Source organism: Natrix helvetica (genome assembly GCF_964273705.1).
Source record: "Natrix helvetica genome assembly, chromosome: 5".
Classification (NCBI taxonomy): Eukaryota; Metazoa; Chordata; class Lepidosauria; order Squamata; family Natricidae; genus Natrix; species Natrix helvetica.
In genome coordinates this window covers 39,252,896-39,271,878 of record NC_138551.1, presented here as the reverse complement: position 1 = coordinate 39,271,878, position 18,983 = coordinate 39,252,896, and the positions used below count along the sequence as shown (strand labels likewise).

The 18,983-nt window shown below is 35.6% G+C and overlaps 1 protein-coding gene across 1 annotated transcript in view; it reads left to right on the top strand.

Moving 5' to 3' along the window:
- CLSTN2 (calsyntenin 2) overlaps positions 1-18,983 on the top strand; it is a 284,420-nt gene that overhangs the window by 246,116 nt on the left and 19,321 nt on the right. The window contains exons 9-10 of the mRNA XM_081953844.1: positions 6,296-6,458; positions 15,058-15,224. Of these exons, the coding sequence (XP_081809970.1) occupies positions 6,296-6,458; positions 15,058-15,224 (330 nt within the window). The remainder of the gene's footprint in view (positions 1-6,295; positions 6,459-15,057; positions 15,225-18,983) is intronic.

Here is an 18,983-nt window from a genome sequence, read left to right as displayed (position 1 = left end):
TTAAAGCAACTATTAATATTCAGGAAAGTCAGAGGTCTGTGCTTGCTTTTGATTTCACTTTGTTGTAAATGGACTGTTCTAGTCTCTTTCATTATCATCTTGATCATAAATAGTGACTTTAAGTGCAAAAAATGTATTATAGATTGCAGTGTTGCTGAACTTTTGAAAAGAAATAACTGAAAAAGTCAGCACAAAGGTTACTAAATGAAAAATCAGAGTTTTGCTGATATGCGAATCTATAGATAGGCCAAAGGGGAAACGTAATTATTTCATCCATTTCGTCTTGCCACTAATGTCATATATTTCAGAAAGGAAAAAAAGGCAGGTGAGGAAGTAAGTTGCATAAGCAGAATTACTGTCTCTTTTTTTTCCTTGTCTAAAGCTCCCAAAATTTTAGAGATTATTTTATAGGAAGATCAGGCAGCACTGCCTGTATCTCAGTAGAATAGACACTGTTACATATCTCATTGGTCCCCTAGTTCTGTTATCGTATCTTCTATGGAGAGTTAGGGACTTCTCTAAAGCAAATTTTCTGGTTTGTACTGATGCAAATTGCCTGTTTTGTAAAGGAAGGAAGGACCATTTTTCAGAACAGAAGTCCACTTTATGATATCGCATGTTACCCAATAAAAAGCTTTTTATGTCTAACTATGCATAATTTAATAAATACAGTTAAGCTAATAAAAGGAGTGTGGTGGCTCACGAGATTAGAATGTTGGGCTGACAATCAGTTGACTTGTGTTTGAGATCCATTGACATCATGGGATGGGGTGACCACCTGTCACATGCTCTAGCTCCTGCCAACCCAACAATTTGAAAGTAGGCGACCAGGAGTAGATTAATGGATTCCACTTTGGTGGACAATTTCATGGGGACATGAAAGAATCACCCAACTCTGAGCTTCCCCGGGCAATGGTGATGTAGCTGTCAAATCCTTTTGCACTTTGGTATTTTTCTATGCTTCCAGCATGGGAAAAAATGAATCTAATATAATTGCACAGTCATTTTGCAGATAAGACATATTCAGTTGTTCATAAAATAAATTACCTAGGTGAAAAATAATTTACCTTTGAACACATCTGGATTTCACAAAGGCTATTAACAAAATTATTGAAGAAAAATTACTATAAATGGGAGCAGAATTGAAATTCAATTCTCATCTCATATTTTATTGGCCAAATATTTCAGAAATTCAATTCAATTCATGCATCTTCCATATGGCTTTCATTATCTGAAGTTGTGAAATTAGTACACTCGCTGAAGCACATGGCTTTGAACTTGAGAGGATGAAGTCTGTCATCAGACCTTTTCTTCCACACTTTGCCAGCCTCAGCAACCACATTTTCAGAATTTGGTTTCTTGAAGTGATTGTATTGTGTTTAAGATTGCTCGGTCTATTTATTCCCTTCAGAAAATAAAATATTGTGCATTTTGGAAGGATTTATCCCATGCCTGGAGAGTATTGCATTTAGATGCTTGACAAGTAACAGAACTACATCGCTATATTCAAATGTTTGCTTTTAGCAAATGCTTTTTTTATACATACTCTCACTAAAGCAGTTGTTTGGTTCCTTAGCACTCTTACTTTTCCAGATTCAGGATACTTTTCAGCACCCTAAAAAGTTGTTTTTCCAAGAAAACAAGTCACTGCCTTTCCCAGACATTACAAGGTATTTTCTGCATCTATACCTCCCCCGCTCCTTGTAACCTGTAATTATTTAAGTCCTGTATGTTGAACTTGCCTGCCGAAGGTTTAAACTTTGCAAAGTTACAGCAGCATCACAGGAGTTTTTCAGGACACATTCCTAGCCAATTTTCCAGTAAAGAAAGAAAGGAAATATGTGAAAAATAAAAGCATCTTGATGCATTCTTATTAAGCTTGTAGGAAACATACAAAGAGGGGAATCAAGGATCAGCATACTTGTTTCAATGGATAAATTAATATGTCAGTTTCTATCAATTTCTGTATCAATTTGTGATTTTTCTGCATGAACATTCATATAGCCTAGACATTACCTACTTCACATTTTGAGAGTGTTCACATGTACTCACTTTTGATGTATTTTTTGAGCTAAGAAATTAACTGCATAAATTTGGAAAAGGGGGAATAATGAATGAAAAGTGTCCTTTCCTGTATTGATTAGTGTCATCAGAAATCAATACAGAAAACAAGGCCATTCAATCTCCATATTCCACAAAGCATAGGAAGAAATTGCCTGCCAGATCACTGAAATAAATCTAAAGAAATAAATCTAAAGTGCTTGCTGAAAACCAACAAGATCCATTAGGTGACTGGGCAAACTATTTTAATCACACTGTCACCTTTGCAGAGGTCTAGGATATTGACAAAGCAAATGTAATCTAGGAAGTAAGCTAACATGGCAAAGGGTAGATGACAATATATTTCATCACCATTGCTCCAAGATAAAACACAGGTCCAACTTATGATAATATATGTCAGTTGTGCTAGAGATGAATAGCTTGTCTCCAGTTTCTATAGCATCAGCAGCACTTCAGCAATGACAATTTAGCATTAGAATGCACCATTCTCTGCTGGCCCTGAGTACACAGACAATAACCAGTGCTAATTCTATTTGTTCTAGCCTTCCACAGTACAGTCACAGTCACAGCAACAAAAGTAGCATTAGCTATAGTAACGAAAATGACAGTCACCTTTCCCACCTCACTGTTTTCACTACTAGTAGGATTGGCCTGCCAAATGGTAGCTTTTATTCCTTCACTGACAGTGAGATTCATTGCCAATCTCATCTCAAATCTTTGATTCCTATCAGGAGTTCCTTTCTTACATGCTTCTTCAATCCTATTCTGATCTTTTAGTTCTATGTGTACTATCTACCACACATCCTCCTCACATTAGTGAACCTTCTCCAATATAACCTTCAATAATCCAGCTGTCAGGCCTGCAGTTATATTCCTTTTTAGGATCTTTGGCCTGCCACACTTTCTATTATTTCACTGTGCTGTTTCATTAGTGTAGTAGTTGGGAGGGGGGAATAGAAAGGAGTAGAATGGTGGAATGTGTTGTTGTCATTCTTTTCTAGAAGCCCAAGGTCATCTTTTGTCTCCGCACCTCTGCACCTGACTGGAACCAGCTGGGTGGAGATGCCAGCGTGGCCGAAGAAGATTGGACCATGTGATGGATTTATGGGCGGGGGATAAGATCATGAACTTTCAACTGGGTGGAATCCCAGGAAGCTTTAGATTTGGGATTCCACGGATGTGCCAACATGTCTGACTTATTAAATTGGAACTTTAAGGATAATTTTGACTTGGACTCTGATTTAATTCTGCATGATATTTGGAACACAGACACCAGCAGTCTAACTGCATCCTTTCAAAACAAGGGAGGCTCATTCAATTTCATTGTACACATGTTTTAATCATTATAAAATAATAAACAAGAACAGATGGCAAATCCAGTTAACCTCACCCACTGTCCATATCAGCATTAAACCCACTGTGAGCTCTAAAACAAACCTGCCAGTTGGTGTGTGTGTGTCTGTGTGTGTGTGTGTGTGTGCGCGCGACAGAGCAAGAAAAAATATTTCTGTGTTTATTATCATGAATAATAATTGTTTCTGTGTTCCAGTATTAGTCCTTCCAACTTTCCAGAGTTTTAATAGAAGAAAATAGATGTACTTCAAGCTTGAACTGTATTGTTTAGTGCTCTCTAAGCTTTGTTATTTACCTGCAGATGTAACATCATCATTGTGATTATTCAAGCTTTCTTAATTTGCCACAAACAAACATTAATTGTTTGAAGATAGGGTAAAACTATCAACCTGCCTTGGTTTCTTCATGGAAAGTCTCTGAGATAGCAAATACAGAAGGCAGTTTCCTTAATGACATTCAGATGTCTGAAACTAATGGTATAATTTTGGAAATTGAAGTGTAGCATGTAGAGGGTATAGACATAGGTATTGTAGAAAAAAGAGTGATTTATATTTGCTATACTTCACATGTTGGCATCAATATGTTGGTGTCAACACTGCCTAAATCATGATTGCCCAACGTCTGCAAAATATGAGACAACTTACAAATATTCCATTTTATAAATGATTTTATATTGGCACTGGCTTTGTCTCAACATAAAATATTTTAGTGGTCCATTCAGAATATTTACTTCTTCTTCCCATGCCTTGAATTATAATGCTGATGCAGGCTTCAATTATAATGCTGATTTAATTTGGGCAGACTCTTTAATTCAGAGTCCCCTTTCAATATTTGGATGAAAGAGGTCCAAATTGTTGTTCTAACGCAATACTTCGGCAGGAAACACTTGTTCAGTTTACAAATAGTCCTTGGGTTAAGACAACCCATTCAGCAATCATTCTAAACTGGCACTGAATGAAAGGGAGTTATGACCTGTCTATGTCTCTCTAATCACATAATCACAATCCACTCACTTGGCAGCTGGCTCACAATTATGTACAAGAAAATTCCGTGGGAAAGCTAGGAGGAATTGCAAATTGTTCTCAAAACTTTTTTAACCATCCACCCACCCACCCATGCACCATTGTGCTTGCCATTGGCATTTGCACACCTGCCCACACTCCATAGCACATGCTGCAAGGAGCCACACACCTGCCTGTGCTCAATAACATGTATCTATGGCTCTCACCAACAGCTCTCACTTGCTGGCCTGAAACTCTCAATTCTTTTCATGTCATTTTCAAATGAAATCTTTGGTCAATGACCCATGCATCGGTTAAGGCAGCAGTCATGAGTGCAAAGTGTTCACGTAACATCATTCTTTACAACTGCATCACTTAGTGACAGAAATTCTAGTCCTAATTGCTGTCCTAACCTCAGGACTATCTGTAATGATTTATTTCAAAAGAGTGTTTGAATCAAGTTTCTGGAATCGAAGTGCCATATTCATATGGTCATACATTTAAATGTTTCTCTGATAACCATTTCAGTGGAGACAATAAACTACACATAACTCTAGCAATATGTGTACAGCACAGGGATATGTACCAATGTAAGTAAAACAAAAATAAAAAAGAACTCCTGGGCTAGATCTTGCATAAAGTTTTATCTCAGGTGACTGATCTTAGATGTATTATCTTGTGAAATGAGCTGTTATTTAAAACAAACGTGGAATATGTAGTTTGAAAGGGACTTCAGAGATCCTTGAGTCCAACTCCCTACCTGCTGTAGGAATCCACAACTATATTATACCTGACAAATCTGGCATCTGTTTAAATAGTTTAATAAAGAAGAATCTACCTTGCTGTTAATAATTTTTCTTGATGTCCAGCTGAAATCTGCACATTAGTCATTTTGAAACTCTTCTACCATGCCTTGTCACCTAAAACAACTCTAAGTTAGTCTACCCCACATTCTATATGGCAGCTTGAACATAGTTATGTCTCTATACATGCCCAATTCCTTGTAATTTCTCCCTTCCAAGCTCTTGTAATATTAGTTGCTTTCCTCTGGATATTCTCAAGTGTGATAACATCCTTCTTAAAATGCCCAGGACTGGATTCAGTATTCTAAATACAGCCTGTAATTGATGGAATGGAGTCAGTAGCTAAAGTAATAATTAACAGGTTATAACTATTAGCTTACAGATAATGACAGCTATGTTTTTAATTATGCTTCTGCTTGCAATTTTGTAGCATTTTAAACAAATAGATATCATGAATTATAACTAAACAAATCCATCTGAATAGATTCCTTAGGTAACCAGCTGTTGCCAAATTGTGAAGAAAATTATAGCGCACCTTCATGCTGTATTAGGGAAATGGTGATTGTACTGTTATTTATTCCATAGCTTGTAGATTAAAATTATACCTTCCCTTTAATATAGATATTATTACCCCTGAGAAAATTGTTCTAATATTTATGGAGGAATATCTGAGAAGGGGAGGAAGAGATGGAGCCTTTCTTCTTCCCTATTGGTGTTCATTCTGCATAGGAAGTGAATCCTAATAAAATCCCTAGGAACAAATCTACCCAGTTATTTCTTCCAGTTGCTGCATTATATTTTATAACAGCATAGACATGAAAAAAATTAAACATGCATATATGGCTAAATCACACAGCACTTGATCAAATCTTGTATGTATTATTTTTACACTTTTTATGCAAAAGGGAATTCTGAAATAAATATTGTATCATACCTATATCTATAAAAGTGTAAGATGATCATGAAAGTCCTCTCCACTTTAAAGTATAGCAATATTCATTTGTTTTGCTTTATCATCTCCCAAACCTTGTTCAAAAAGCTAGGTAATACTTTCTTTCCTTTTCTTTTGTTCTTTAGATTTGTGATAAAGAATGGCACTACTATGTTGTCAACGTTGAGTTCCCAGTAGCTACCTTGTATATGGATGGTACAACGTATGAACCTTACCTTGTAACAAATGACTGGCCTATTCATCCATCACATATAGCAATGCAACTCACTGTTGGTGCCTGTTGGCAAGGTAATTATATTAATTTGAATGTGTAAATTGAATTTTCACTGTATTGATATTTCTATTAAATAGAGGGGTATATTTAATGAAATCATAGTTTAAACAACGCCACCAGAGGAATGTTCTCTGAGAAGCATTTAGACCTTCCTAAAGTTTGATGTAAAAATGCAGGCAATACATATGCAAAAAAAAAAAAGTTTTTTTTTTTTTTAGAAAACAAGCATTTATTGAGCAATTTAGATATTCTCAATGCAGCAAGAAAATAGTACTTTGAACTTTATTGTTCAAATCTACATGGCCACTCATTACGCACACACACACACACACACACACACACACACACACACCAGAGGCGAGTTGCTCCAGGTTCAGCCTGGTTCAGCCAAACCAGTAGTAGTGGTGGCAGAAGGCCCTGCTCACTCATCCGGATGCTTCTGTGCATGCGCAGAAGTGTTTTGTATAGGAGGACGACTGAACTGGGAGTAAAAATATTTGCGACCCATTGCTAACATACACACACAAACACAGAGACACACACAGACACACACAGACACACACATGCAAACAACTCCTTCAGATCAATTCTTCCAATAATCTACAAATTCCCAGACCTTTTCTGTTTTAGTCCATTCATTTGTACCTGGAATTAGAAATTATGTTTCATTTATTATATACGGTGCTGTCTTGCAAATTGTTAAAAATTACTTGACTAAAAAGTGTTGCCCTGTTCCACTCCAAATAACCAATTAACTAATTATGTTTTATTTTGATTCATTTTCCATACTTTTCTTTTACTACTACTGGAATTACATCATTAATTAAATAGCTTGATGATCCTCTCTTATTGATTTAGTTCACGTAGTCCTTGTACTGTGATTTGTTTGGTTAGCTTAGTGTGACTTAGCAGTTTGTAATTCAAGAAGATATATATATATATGAATCATGAAATCATGTACTGTACTTCCTAAAGTGTGGGGTTCTAATATACCAGTAGTTTGTTTTGTGTTGAATTTTATTTATATACACACATTTCATTACGAGAGTAAGGATAATTGTTCTTAATGTAATAAAGTCTACCTTTATGTGCTTCTTCCATAATCAGACTCTGTATATGTGTTGGTATGAAAACATTACTAATTCCTATTCCATTATATGATGGTGGTGGTGATGTTGAGATTTAGTTTATGAATGTAGTATTACATTCATTCCATTTTCCTCTCACGCTTCAAAAAATCAACTAATTAGAAATTAAGTGCTTGGCAATCATGCATCTTAGTTAATAACTTGTGAAGTCTTAGTTAGGTCTCATAGTTGTTATTTTGAAGTGATACCACTTCCAGCTTTACACTTCTGGCCAAGCATATGCAAAGAAGAATGTATCTAGATAGACAGAAAGCATTTTGAATTTTCATGTAATTGTTTTTACCTTTGCCATCTTCAGGATGCTAAGGATAAGAGGAAATATTGTGACTCAATCTATGCTTCTCCATCTGAACCATGAGAAAGTGTTCTCTTGACTGAGCTTTGAAAGATCCTTGAGTAATAAAAACTCTCTTGACCACTACACACAAAAAGGGACGTGAGGGAGTTGATATCTCAAACTTGATTGACAATTGAAATTCCTAGCCCTAGCTCCTAAGACTTATCTGGAGCTGGAAAAGAGCTGATATGATTCCAATCTTCAAGAAATTTGGAGTTTGCAAAAAAGCACCTGAAGGATAGTCAGACTGTGAGGAACAAACTCTAAGCAGACTTTCATGCATTTTGCACTGAGGAGAGGTTTCCATCTAGTCACTCTGCCATAAAACCCAGATTGGTGGAGGATTGCAGTGATGGTTGTCCTTCTGAAACTCTGTCCCATCTCCACACAGGATCTCTGGAGCTCAGTCAGAGTGAGCATTGGGTCCTTGGTCACTTCTCTTACTAAGGTCCTTCTCCCCCTGATTGTTCAGTTGGACCAGGCGACCAGTTCTTGAAAGAGTCCTGATTGTGCCAAACTTCTTCCATTTGAGAATTATGGAGGCCACTGTGCTCTTAGGAAACTTAAGTGCAGCAGAAAATTTATTGTAGCCTTCCCTGGATATGTGTCTTGTAAATAATCCTGTCTCTGAGCTTAACTCCTCACATGAAATCCTGTCTTCATTCTTTTCCTCTTGGTTGGTTATTTCCTGAGATATATTTCTATGTCCATTGATTGCCACTTTTTACAACTTCAAAAACAATACAACAATAGCAACATAAATAAAATGGATAAATGAAGAAAACAGTTTCATGGTTTGCTATTTCTGGAACAAAAATTTAGAGATTTTTTTTTAAAAAAATACACAACTGAAATATATGTTTCAGAGCAAAAAGATAACCATTAGTACTGTAAAAGCAAAACATTTTATTGTATTAAATAAAACTGCCTTCCAAATTCAAATCAGATGAATCTTTATGGTTGCCATTAATCAACACAATGCAAATGTAACTATAGGTCTAAAAATTAGCATAAAAGGATTAAAATAATTGCCTAGAGGTAAGTACAAAACAGAAAGTTTAACTAAAAGGAATTTTGAAAATAAAAAATCCACTTGAAATATGAGTGACTTTGCTTTTGTTTTGCCTTTGAATCCTTGTTGACTCCTGTAACTGCCAGAATAAGTATTGGAAAAAGCTTGGAAATCTTTTACCATTGCCTCATTCTTATGCCTTACTAAATTGACCTAGCTGGGTATATGCCTAAAGCATATTCATGGTTTCCCGGTTTCTAACCTCTTTTTTTACCCACAACACCAAACTGACTGACATTCATTTTATTTCATTTCATTCATTCTGCCTTTATTATTTTTATAAATAACTCAAGGCAGCAATGCTTCTTCCTAATGCTGCTGCTGCTGCTGCTGCTTCTTCTCCTCCTCCTTCCTTCCTTCCTTCCTTCCTTCCTTCCTTCCTTCCTTCCTTCCTTCCTTCCTTCCTTCCTCTCTTTCTTCCTCCTATTTTCACCACAACAAGTGAGCTGAGTTGGCTGAGACAGAGTGATTTGCCCAAAATCACCCAGTTGGCTTTCATGTCTAAGGTGAGAATAGAACTCACAGTCTTCCTGTTTCTAGCCTGGTTCCTTAACTACTAGACCAAACTTGCTTTTTATTTATATAATAAAAAGTAAATCTATCCTAAACATAGCAGAAAGCCAAATCTAGCAGACCATAATTAAGCAAGTTCATGTGCTATGGATTACTGTACACCTATGAAAATAAATTTTAGGCATAAAATTACATATTTTCAGACATTTTGTCTATTGGCTAGAAAATGTTCTGTATAAACATAAGTTTCATACAATTTCAGCTTATTTTTTGAATGTGTTCCATATTATAAGGGAAGACATTATTACTACCACCTGCTATTCTGTCATTCACATAACAGGCTGTCAGCCCACCTGCCTATCCTTTTCTCTTTCTCTGAATAAGACTAACCAATTATCTTTTGTATTTGAACATAGCCGTTTCTTTTGCTATGCAGATGAAATACAAGTGGTGCCCAAATTATATTTTGTATGAAACAGACACATTGATTAAAGATCTCAAAAAGTTGTATTTTTTCCCAATTGCATTGAAAAATGTACCACAAACGAAAGAGTTATCACACACTGTACAAGAGGTTTCTAGGAAGATGTCAAATGTCATAATATTTTTTTCCAAAGTTCTCCTGTTGAAGCAACAGTTTTGTCAGCTACTTGTTTAGTACATTAAGTTATTTATTCAACCCATGACCTAACAAATAAAGATTTGGACAAGACAGTCTGAATTAGACATCTGAATCCCAGCCAATCCACTATTTTGCATTAGCTATAAGGGAGCAGAGTTTAGAAAGAAACTGTTGTTGATCAATACAAGGCAATTACCTTTTAATTTACAGGTTTTTTTTCTATTATATTTGAAAATGCTATGATAATAAAATTTGCAATGATTTTTTTCAACACATAACATGCAAGCAATCCCTACTGCTACTATAAAATAGGAAAAAATAATCTCTATGCACTCTTTTCTCCAAATTCCTCTTGTTGATATATAATTGATATATTGATATAAATATATTTAATTGTAATTGGCTATAGTTAGTGAAGTTACATCATTTATCAGTGATTGTGACTATATTCAGAGAAAAACTCAGCAGTCAATTTAGCCACTTGCATAGGGAAGACAGGGATGGCATGAACATTCTCAATTGTCCTATGGTTATTATTGGCTAATGCATGAATAAGAGGTCTGTTAATCAGATATGCTAATTGAAATGATCGTAAACATAGGGAGTAGAAATAAAGTATTTCTTTTTAACATTCTGAGGCTCTGTCTTTTGGTTATGATTGAATATTACTATTTATTTTTGATTAATGGAAGGGGAACCATAAAAATATAACAATGTTAGATTATAGATCACAGTCCCATAAGTATGGATGTACTAATCAGTCTAAATTTGACCCATATGCATATTGAAGCTATTTGTAGATTATTTCATTCTATTAAATGTCAGAATAATGTTTTAAAAAATAGTTCCAGGAAAAAAAATACTTGGTACTTTTTAATTATTATTAATTAAAAATAAATTATTTTTTTCCAGAAATACATAGATTTTTCTATGCAGCCTTTTCCCGTATGTTATTATTCTAATATATAATTTCTTCTGAACAATTTTTCCTTATTCAGTTTATTAGCATGCAATTTAACTTGCATTTTTTTTAGAAAATTCTCTCAAATATGGTATTGATATAAAAGTTTCAAAGTGATAAATAAAAGTAGTGCAAGTCAGTAAAAATAATAAATTGTCCTGTTTTTACTGTTTGCAGTTCTTTTTTAAACTTATAAACAGTTACATAGATTTTAAAAATATTTATCATACTTTAGTAACAGGTTTTTTTTTCTTTTAAAAAATATCTTTACATTGTCCCAAAGGTGCTTTTTCACTAGGCAACCAGACTTTCTGGTTTTTTCTTTGAAGACATTTCACTTCTCATCTAAGAAGCTTCTTCAGCTCTGACAGGATAATGGGGAATGGAAGGATTGATATTCCTTGCAGTCAGCTGGTCCTTTGCATCCTTTTAGAGGGTTGTTGAAGCACTTGGAGGTTTATCTGTATCCTCAGGATCACCTGAGTAATGCTGCTGGTTGCTGTAGTCTGCAGGTTTTCTTTCTGGAAGTCCATTTCTACTCCCACATCATTCAAAGGGTGTTCATCCCAACAGCTAAAAGTCTGCAATAGGGGTGGGTTGCAGGCGGTACACCCCAGTAGGGGTGTACCGGAGCCTGTCCGGAGCACCAGGTACCGTTCCGGTACGGTGCTCCGGAGGCCCACCTGCCCCCCATGCTCCTTACCTGTCTTTAAACTCTTTGGCGCTTCCACGCACGTGCATGGTGCATACAGTGCCTGCACAATGCTCCGCCAAGCAGCTGGAATGTTGCGGAGATGTTGCTGGATGGTAAGACACATGTGCGTGCTGCGCACATTCATGTGGAGGACGCCAGGCCACGTTGCAACTGTACCGGTTGCAACGGGATCTGGAACCCACCACTGCTCTGTAGAGATTCTCAGTAATTCAGGTCATGGGACAACCATGGGAGAACCATAACCTGGATAACTGAGAATCTCTGCCCCTCCTTCTCTCCAGCAGCTCCAATCCTAGCTTCAGGAAGGTTCAAATGATATGGAGTTTAAGGGCCCCCACCTCAGTGTCTTTGTCTTGTGACTCACCCCCTCCTTCTCTCCAGCAGCTCCAATCCTAGCTTCAGGAAGGTTCAAATGATATGGAGTTTAAGGGCCCCCACCTCAGTGTCTTTGTCTTGTGACTCACCCCCTCCTTCTCTCCAGCAGCTCCAATCCTAGCTTCAGGAAGGTTCAAATGATATGGAGTTTAAGGGCCCCCACCTCAGTGTCTTTGTCTTGTGACATTACATCATTACATTGCAGTAATATTTATCTTTACCTGTGGCAAACAAATCTTCCTATTAAATAGAAAACATCTTCCACAAAGCCAAGATATAACTGGTCCCTTTTTCTTATATAGTAATCTTTCTATATCAAGGTCTGGCAGAAAATTAGCTATCATTCATGTTGCCTTGTATCCCATGAGATCAAGGTAGAAATCATAAGAATTTCAATTTCCATCCTAAGAACTACACGTAGTGGCACTAATTATTTAATTAAAACATAGAAGCAGAATTTATTTCCTTAGGGTTACAATGTATTTAAGTATAGAGTATTTAAATTCTCTCTTTCTATCTTCCTTGGCATCTACCTCTAAGATATCACTCTCCTTATTTTATTTACATTTTCTTCTTTAAACAAATGAAATCAATTCATATCTGGAAGCTAAACAAAAGTCTTTCCAAATTATAAATTATAGATAATTTTTGAGAACACACACTGGCCGGGTGTATAACAAAAGACAGTGGTATTAAGTTTAATTTAAGCTTCACAATAGCTGGATTAATCATTTGAGGGGGATACTGAGCTTCCTTTTACTGAATGTGTTTAAACAAGTGGTTAAACTCATAGCTATTAGGAATACTTTAAATGGAATTCCATTCACTGAGCCATGGACTGACATTGAAAGTCAAAATAAGTCCCTTAAAATTTTTGATTTTACAAAAGTGTGAGGGAAGTATCAGTGTTTTGGCACTCCACTGACAAGAGTAAATTTTTGTCATAACTACTTAAATGCTTAATTTTATTATGGCAGGTTCAGATACAGAGAAAAGGCCATGTGTTTGCCATTTCAAGTTTGCAAAAACAATCAATTACAATTGATTGTTGCAAGTAACTAAATGCTTGTGAAGTTTGGCAGCATTTGGCTGGGCTCAGGTGGTACAGTGGCAATAAGGTTTGTCATTAATTTTATGATGCAGGAGGTTTTGTTTTTGGGGTTTTTTTTGCTGGACGTACGAATGCATTTCACTTGAACTTTCTTCTTTATTTAATTTTGTTGTCTGGCTAATGTTTGGCACTGAAAGATATGACCAGTGTTTGTAGCTCCTTGAGAAGACGATTGTTCAGCTAAATAATATTTTGAACTATAAGGAATCCCATTCATTTATCAGTGCTATAGACTTTGCTTGCTTGCTTTCCCAGGGAACACCTGGGATGCTTTCACACAAATGATGCCAACCTGTTTATTCCTAATAGTTATTTATGCAAGTGATTTTTTAAAATATAAAAATATGCAATTTACATCAAGTTGTAAATACACTCATCCAGAAAGGTGTTCCTCATTCACTTTTCTTACTGTATAAACCAATGTCATCTTAAGCAAATTTGTCATTTATAATAACTGATGACATGATATTCTGAATCCTATTTCTTTTGAACCTGAACCTCTTTCTCCAAAACAAAACTATTCCACTGTTAATATTTACATATACCTAATATGTGTGACAGTGTTTTAATATTTGAAACCCCACAAAATCCAATACATAAACTGTGGAAACGTCTGAAGAATCTATTAGCTGGAATATTTCAGTATGGAGAGAACTGTACCACAGATTTAATTGTAGCTCATGGAATTAGTGCTTTGTGTCTGATTTTAACATACTTTAGATCCATACTTTTTGCCACTATTATCTTTCAAAAATATCATGTATGTTTGGTTATTCTGCATAAGCCTAGCAATAGTACTTATTATTTAGACTTATATGTCGCTTCATAGTGCTTTACAACACTCTGTATGTAGTTTTCAGAGTTAGCATATTGACCCCAACAATCTAGGTTTTCATTTTACTGACCTCGGAAGAATGGAAGGCTGAGTCAACCTTGAACAGGTCAGGAATGAACTCCTGGCTGTCGGCAGAGTCAACCTTTAATACTGCATTCTAACCACTGCACCACCATGGCTCCACTTATTATCTTGATCCTCTGAAAATCTCTGTAAGAATTCACTTGCCCGGAAGGTTAAAAGAGAGAGAAAGTCATGCGCATTCATAGAAACCTTGCCAATCTGTTCCTATATGACGGCAAATGTATAATTTCTTTTCACATCAATATTACTGAAACTGTTTATTTTTTTCCTTATCTATATTTCAAGAAACCCATTACAGAGAAGCATAGAAGTATTATGTAAATTTGTGTTGTAGCTAAGCAAATTGCTGGACATTTTATTAATTTAGATTTCTATTTCTGCTTTTAGAGATATTACCGTTCCCCGTTTAGATTTAATTTGGCTGATATGTTATTTTTAAGTCTGGCATGTTGTTTTCAGCTTTTTGTTTTACTATATTGAACACGAATCTCTTCATATATTTAACATATACTTATGAGATGTTGAATTTATCCTGTTTCTAAACTGAACAGTTTTTCCATCATATATTACAGAAATGATTTTTTAATGCTATGTTTCAGGCTAGGATATATTTTCACATCTATGTGCAATAAATGATGATAGAACTATAAGTAGAATTATTTAACTCCAAAATAATAGGGTATAAGTCATTTTCTTCTTACAACTTTGTTTATAAGAATAGCAGCCTAATTATATCAATTGTTTCAAACATATATGACAGTGCTGACAATATTGATATTCCCAAAAATATATGCATGTATGAATTATTACTCAAGACAATTTGTGGTTCCTTTTCAATAGGAGGAGAAGTCACAAAGCCCAGATATACTCAGTATTTCCATGGCAGTCTTGCCAGTCTTACCATACGGCCAGGGAAAATTAAGAGTCAAAAAGTGATTTCCTGCTTGCAGGCTTGCAAGGAAGGTCTGGATATTAATTCCCTGGAGAGTCTTGGCCAAGGAATAAAGGTAAGAAATGAACTGATGCAATCTTTACTAACATCTAAAACTGATTTATGAAGTGTAGAGCACAAGATAGAATACAAAAGCACTCCAAGAAGCAATCTAATTTGCCATAAAGTCACACAAAGACACAGTAAAAGTGGAACATTGGGATACCAACTGTGTTCTTTCTAGTGTAAACCTATAGAAATCAAATGGTATAAGTGCTTCACAACCATTCAGGATTTCCATTTCATTCTGTCAGTGAAATGATTCTGCGTAGAAGCAAGTGAGTTTCCTATGAGATGCAACACAAATACATATTAACAGGTATGTAAAATCAAAGAATGCTTGTGAAAGACTTTACACACACCTACCCCAAAAAAACCTTTGCAAGTTTATTTTATTTTTTTATTTTATTTATTTTGTCAAGCATGTATAAGATAACAGATATAAGTATAAACATGATTATGAATAAGTGGGAACAGTAGGACAGGGACAGTATGCACATTGGTGTGCTTAAGTGCACTTCTTACAGACCTCTTAGCAATGGGGTGAGGTCAACAGTAGACAATCTAAGGTTAAAGTTATGGGGGTTTGGGAATGAAAGCACAGAGTCAGGTAGTGCATTCCAGGCATTGACCACTCTGTTGCTGAAGTTGTATTTTCTGCAATTGAGTTTGGAACCGTTTATATTGTTTGTATCTGAGCTCGTGTATTGTTGCGGTTGAAGTTGAAGTAGTCATTGACAGGTAGGACATTGTAGCAGATAATTTTGTGTACTATGCTCAGGTCAGACCAGAGGCAGCGTAATTCTAAATTGTCTAAGCCCCAAATTTCAAGCCTGGTGGTATAAAATAATCTGTTGTGAGCAGAGGAGTGGAGGATTCTTGTCATGAAATATCTCTAACCTCTCTCAATTGTACTAATGTCTGATATGCTAATAATAATATAATAATATGGTATGATAAGTTGTGGAAGTATGACACTAAACTTTTATAATTAGAACTGTCTGCAAAAGATAAAACCTTTTTTGTTATTGTTTATGGAGGCCATGACATATTGGCATGATCAAAAAGGGTTCTAGCACAGATTGCAAGTTTGGGGATTTTCTTGAATCTTTGCATCAAATCAACATTTGCTTTTGTGTAATACTAAACAGACACAAATTACTTTTTTTTCTAGAAACAATTCATCAGAAATTTTTAAAAAGTCAAGCCCCAAGTACAGATTTCACAAACTGTAACACATTATGTATACAAACAATTTGACATCCCACCAGTGGGAGTAAGCCACAGCAGATAAGTATTGATAAAAAGTGGGACAAATATATTACAGATGCATTCAATCTACCAAACTGAGCTCTATACTTTCCACAATTTTTATTCTTTCAAAAAAACAAAATACTTATATTGAAAACAGAACTTGTGGTAAACAGATTTTTTTGTCATTAAAGATTCTAGAAACTCTTTCAATATGAATCAACACTCTCAAATTCTGTAAAGGTTGAAAATAATTTCTACAAAAATGTATTGCATTGTATTACATTATAATTTTTTCCGACTTCAAATTCAGTTTGTGGAATTTCATAAATACAGATTGTCCTTGAATAACAACAGTCACTTTAGTGACCATTTAAAGTTATGATGGCACTGAAAAAAGTGACATGGTCATTTTTCACACTTATAGCCATTGCAGCATCCTCGTGGTCATGTGGTCAAAATTTATATCACAGAGCAGTTGCCAAGCGCTTGGCAATGCTGTGTGATATAAATAACAAAGAGAATGCAATGAAATATTGAATAATACTTGTGTATACTCAAAAAACATTTTAAAATGATGTCAGCCCTCCCAAGTGAATCAGACAGGAAACCTGACTAGATAAGCTAATCCTACTTTATTGTAATTCTACATTAAGAAAATCTTGCAAGTCTGAAGAAACAAACTTCCAGTCTCTACTTTTAATCTCCTGATCAAGTTGGGTGGGTCCTTCCTAAGGTCCTTTCTCTGAGCATTAAGATCCATCTCTTGTCCGCTTGTTTCCTGGGTAACATCTTTCCCCCCCATCCCCAGATTCATCCACACATTCCATTACAAAAAGCCAACATGATAGTTAGAACTGCCTGATCAAAAGCACACTCCTTGGTAAATGCCTGACATTAACATATGCATAAAAGAGGGAGGTTTTTGATTTCACTATAATCCCCGTAGAGGCTCCAGGCCAGTATGAAATCTAATATAAAAATTAGACTTTGTACAGATTACGAATGCACTGTAAATATGGCTATATTTACAGTAAATATACAACATCCATTAATATTGCTTGCATTGTACTGCTTGCTGCTCTTGGAATGGGAGTAGGAGGAATCATTAAAACAGAGATAGTATAGTTTTTTTCTGATACTATATCCAGATGTCCAACTACATTAGCCAACGTGGGAAATTATCTGCTCTAAAATTCCAGTTTCAAAATTCCAGCATTTGTATATTGTGTGGAATATTCCATTACTTCAAAGATTCTGCTTTTTGGAATCTTGAGTATTATGCTGTGTTTTAATTAAATCCTAAATATAAGATAAAAAATGGAATAATTTGCTACTAGATTTTAAGAATTCACCCAGTCAAAGATGTCTAAATTGGAAGGAACATTGGAGGTCGTATAGTCCAACCTCCTGCTCAGGAAGGAAACCCTACAACATTTCAGACAAATGGCTGTCCAGTCTCTTCTTAAAAATTTCCAACGCTGGAGCACTCACAACTTCTGGAGGCAAATCGTTGCACTGATTAATTGTTCTAACTGTCAGGAAATGTGTCCTTAGCTCTAGGTTGCTAATACATTATGTACCATTAGAAAATGAAAACAGGAACTCAAGTTTTATTACTGCTTCTCAATTTTTATCATATGCTCCTTCCACAAGAGGAAGCTTTAGCTGCAGTGCTTCTTTGGTAACTGCAAAAGGGATTCAGTGGCAGTGTGCTTTCTAAAAATTAAACAAAAATACTTCTTTGCTTTATTATGAAAAAAAAGAAACTGCTATGCTTTTCTTTACAATATTGGAACTTTGTTTCATCACAATGCCAAGCAACATACAGGTGCCAGTTTGTTATTATTCTAGGACTTTGTCTTCTTTGGAAAGAAACTATGTTCAAATTGAAAAAGAGGCCCCAGCTTTATTCCAGGAGTCAAAAGGGTCCATAGAGATTCTTTTTGGCCATATTTTTGAAATTTATACTGACTTCAAAACTCTTTTGGGGATCTTTTCTAATACAAAGCCTGTACCCTTAATATTTGTATGCATCATTACACTCTCCTGGTTAATGCTGATGATTACTCACTCATCTATTGCCAGGAATAACAATAGCTGGAGGTGATAGTCTGATTTACCTGCTACATAAAATGCCAGATTTTAAATTGCCATCAATGCTGGAACTCTTAATGCTGATGGCCCTCCCACACTTACCATTTCAGGCTGATCAAACTGCAAGATTGCCTGCCTGAAACCCCAAAGTAACTCATGTGTTAAATTGGCTGTATAAGGGTTGGTCAGTTCACAGGCTACTGGAATTTAAGCCATTCAAAACCATCAACTTGAGACATCTCACCGTAAAGTTTTTTTTTTTCTAGCAGAGAAATTGTGTTACTGTAAGGAGCCATCAAAGTGTCATATTTCCTGAAACATTATGAATGTTTTGGCAAGAAGTATGTTTACTGGCTAGGGACTGATCTGGGCAGTGGAAAAAAAATGGTATTCTCCTTGGAAGTAATAAAAACACCTTGTGATGACT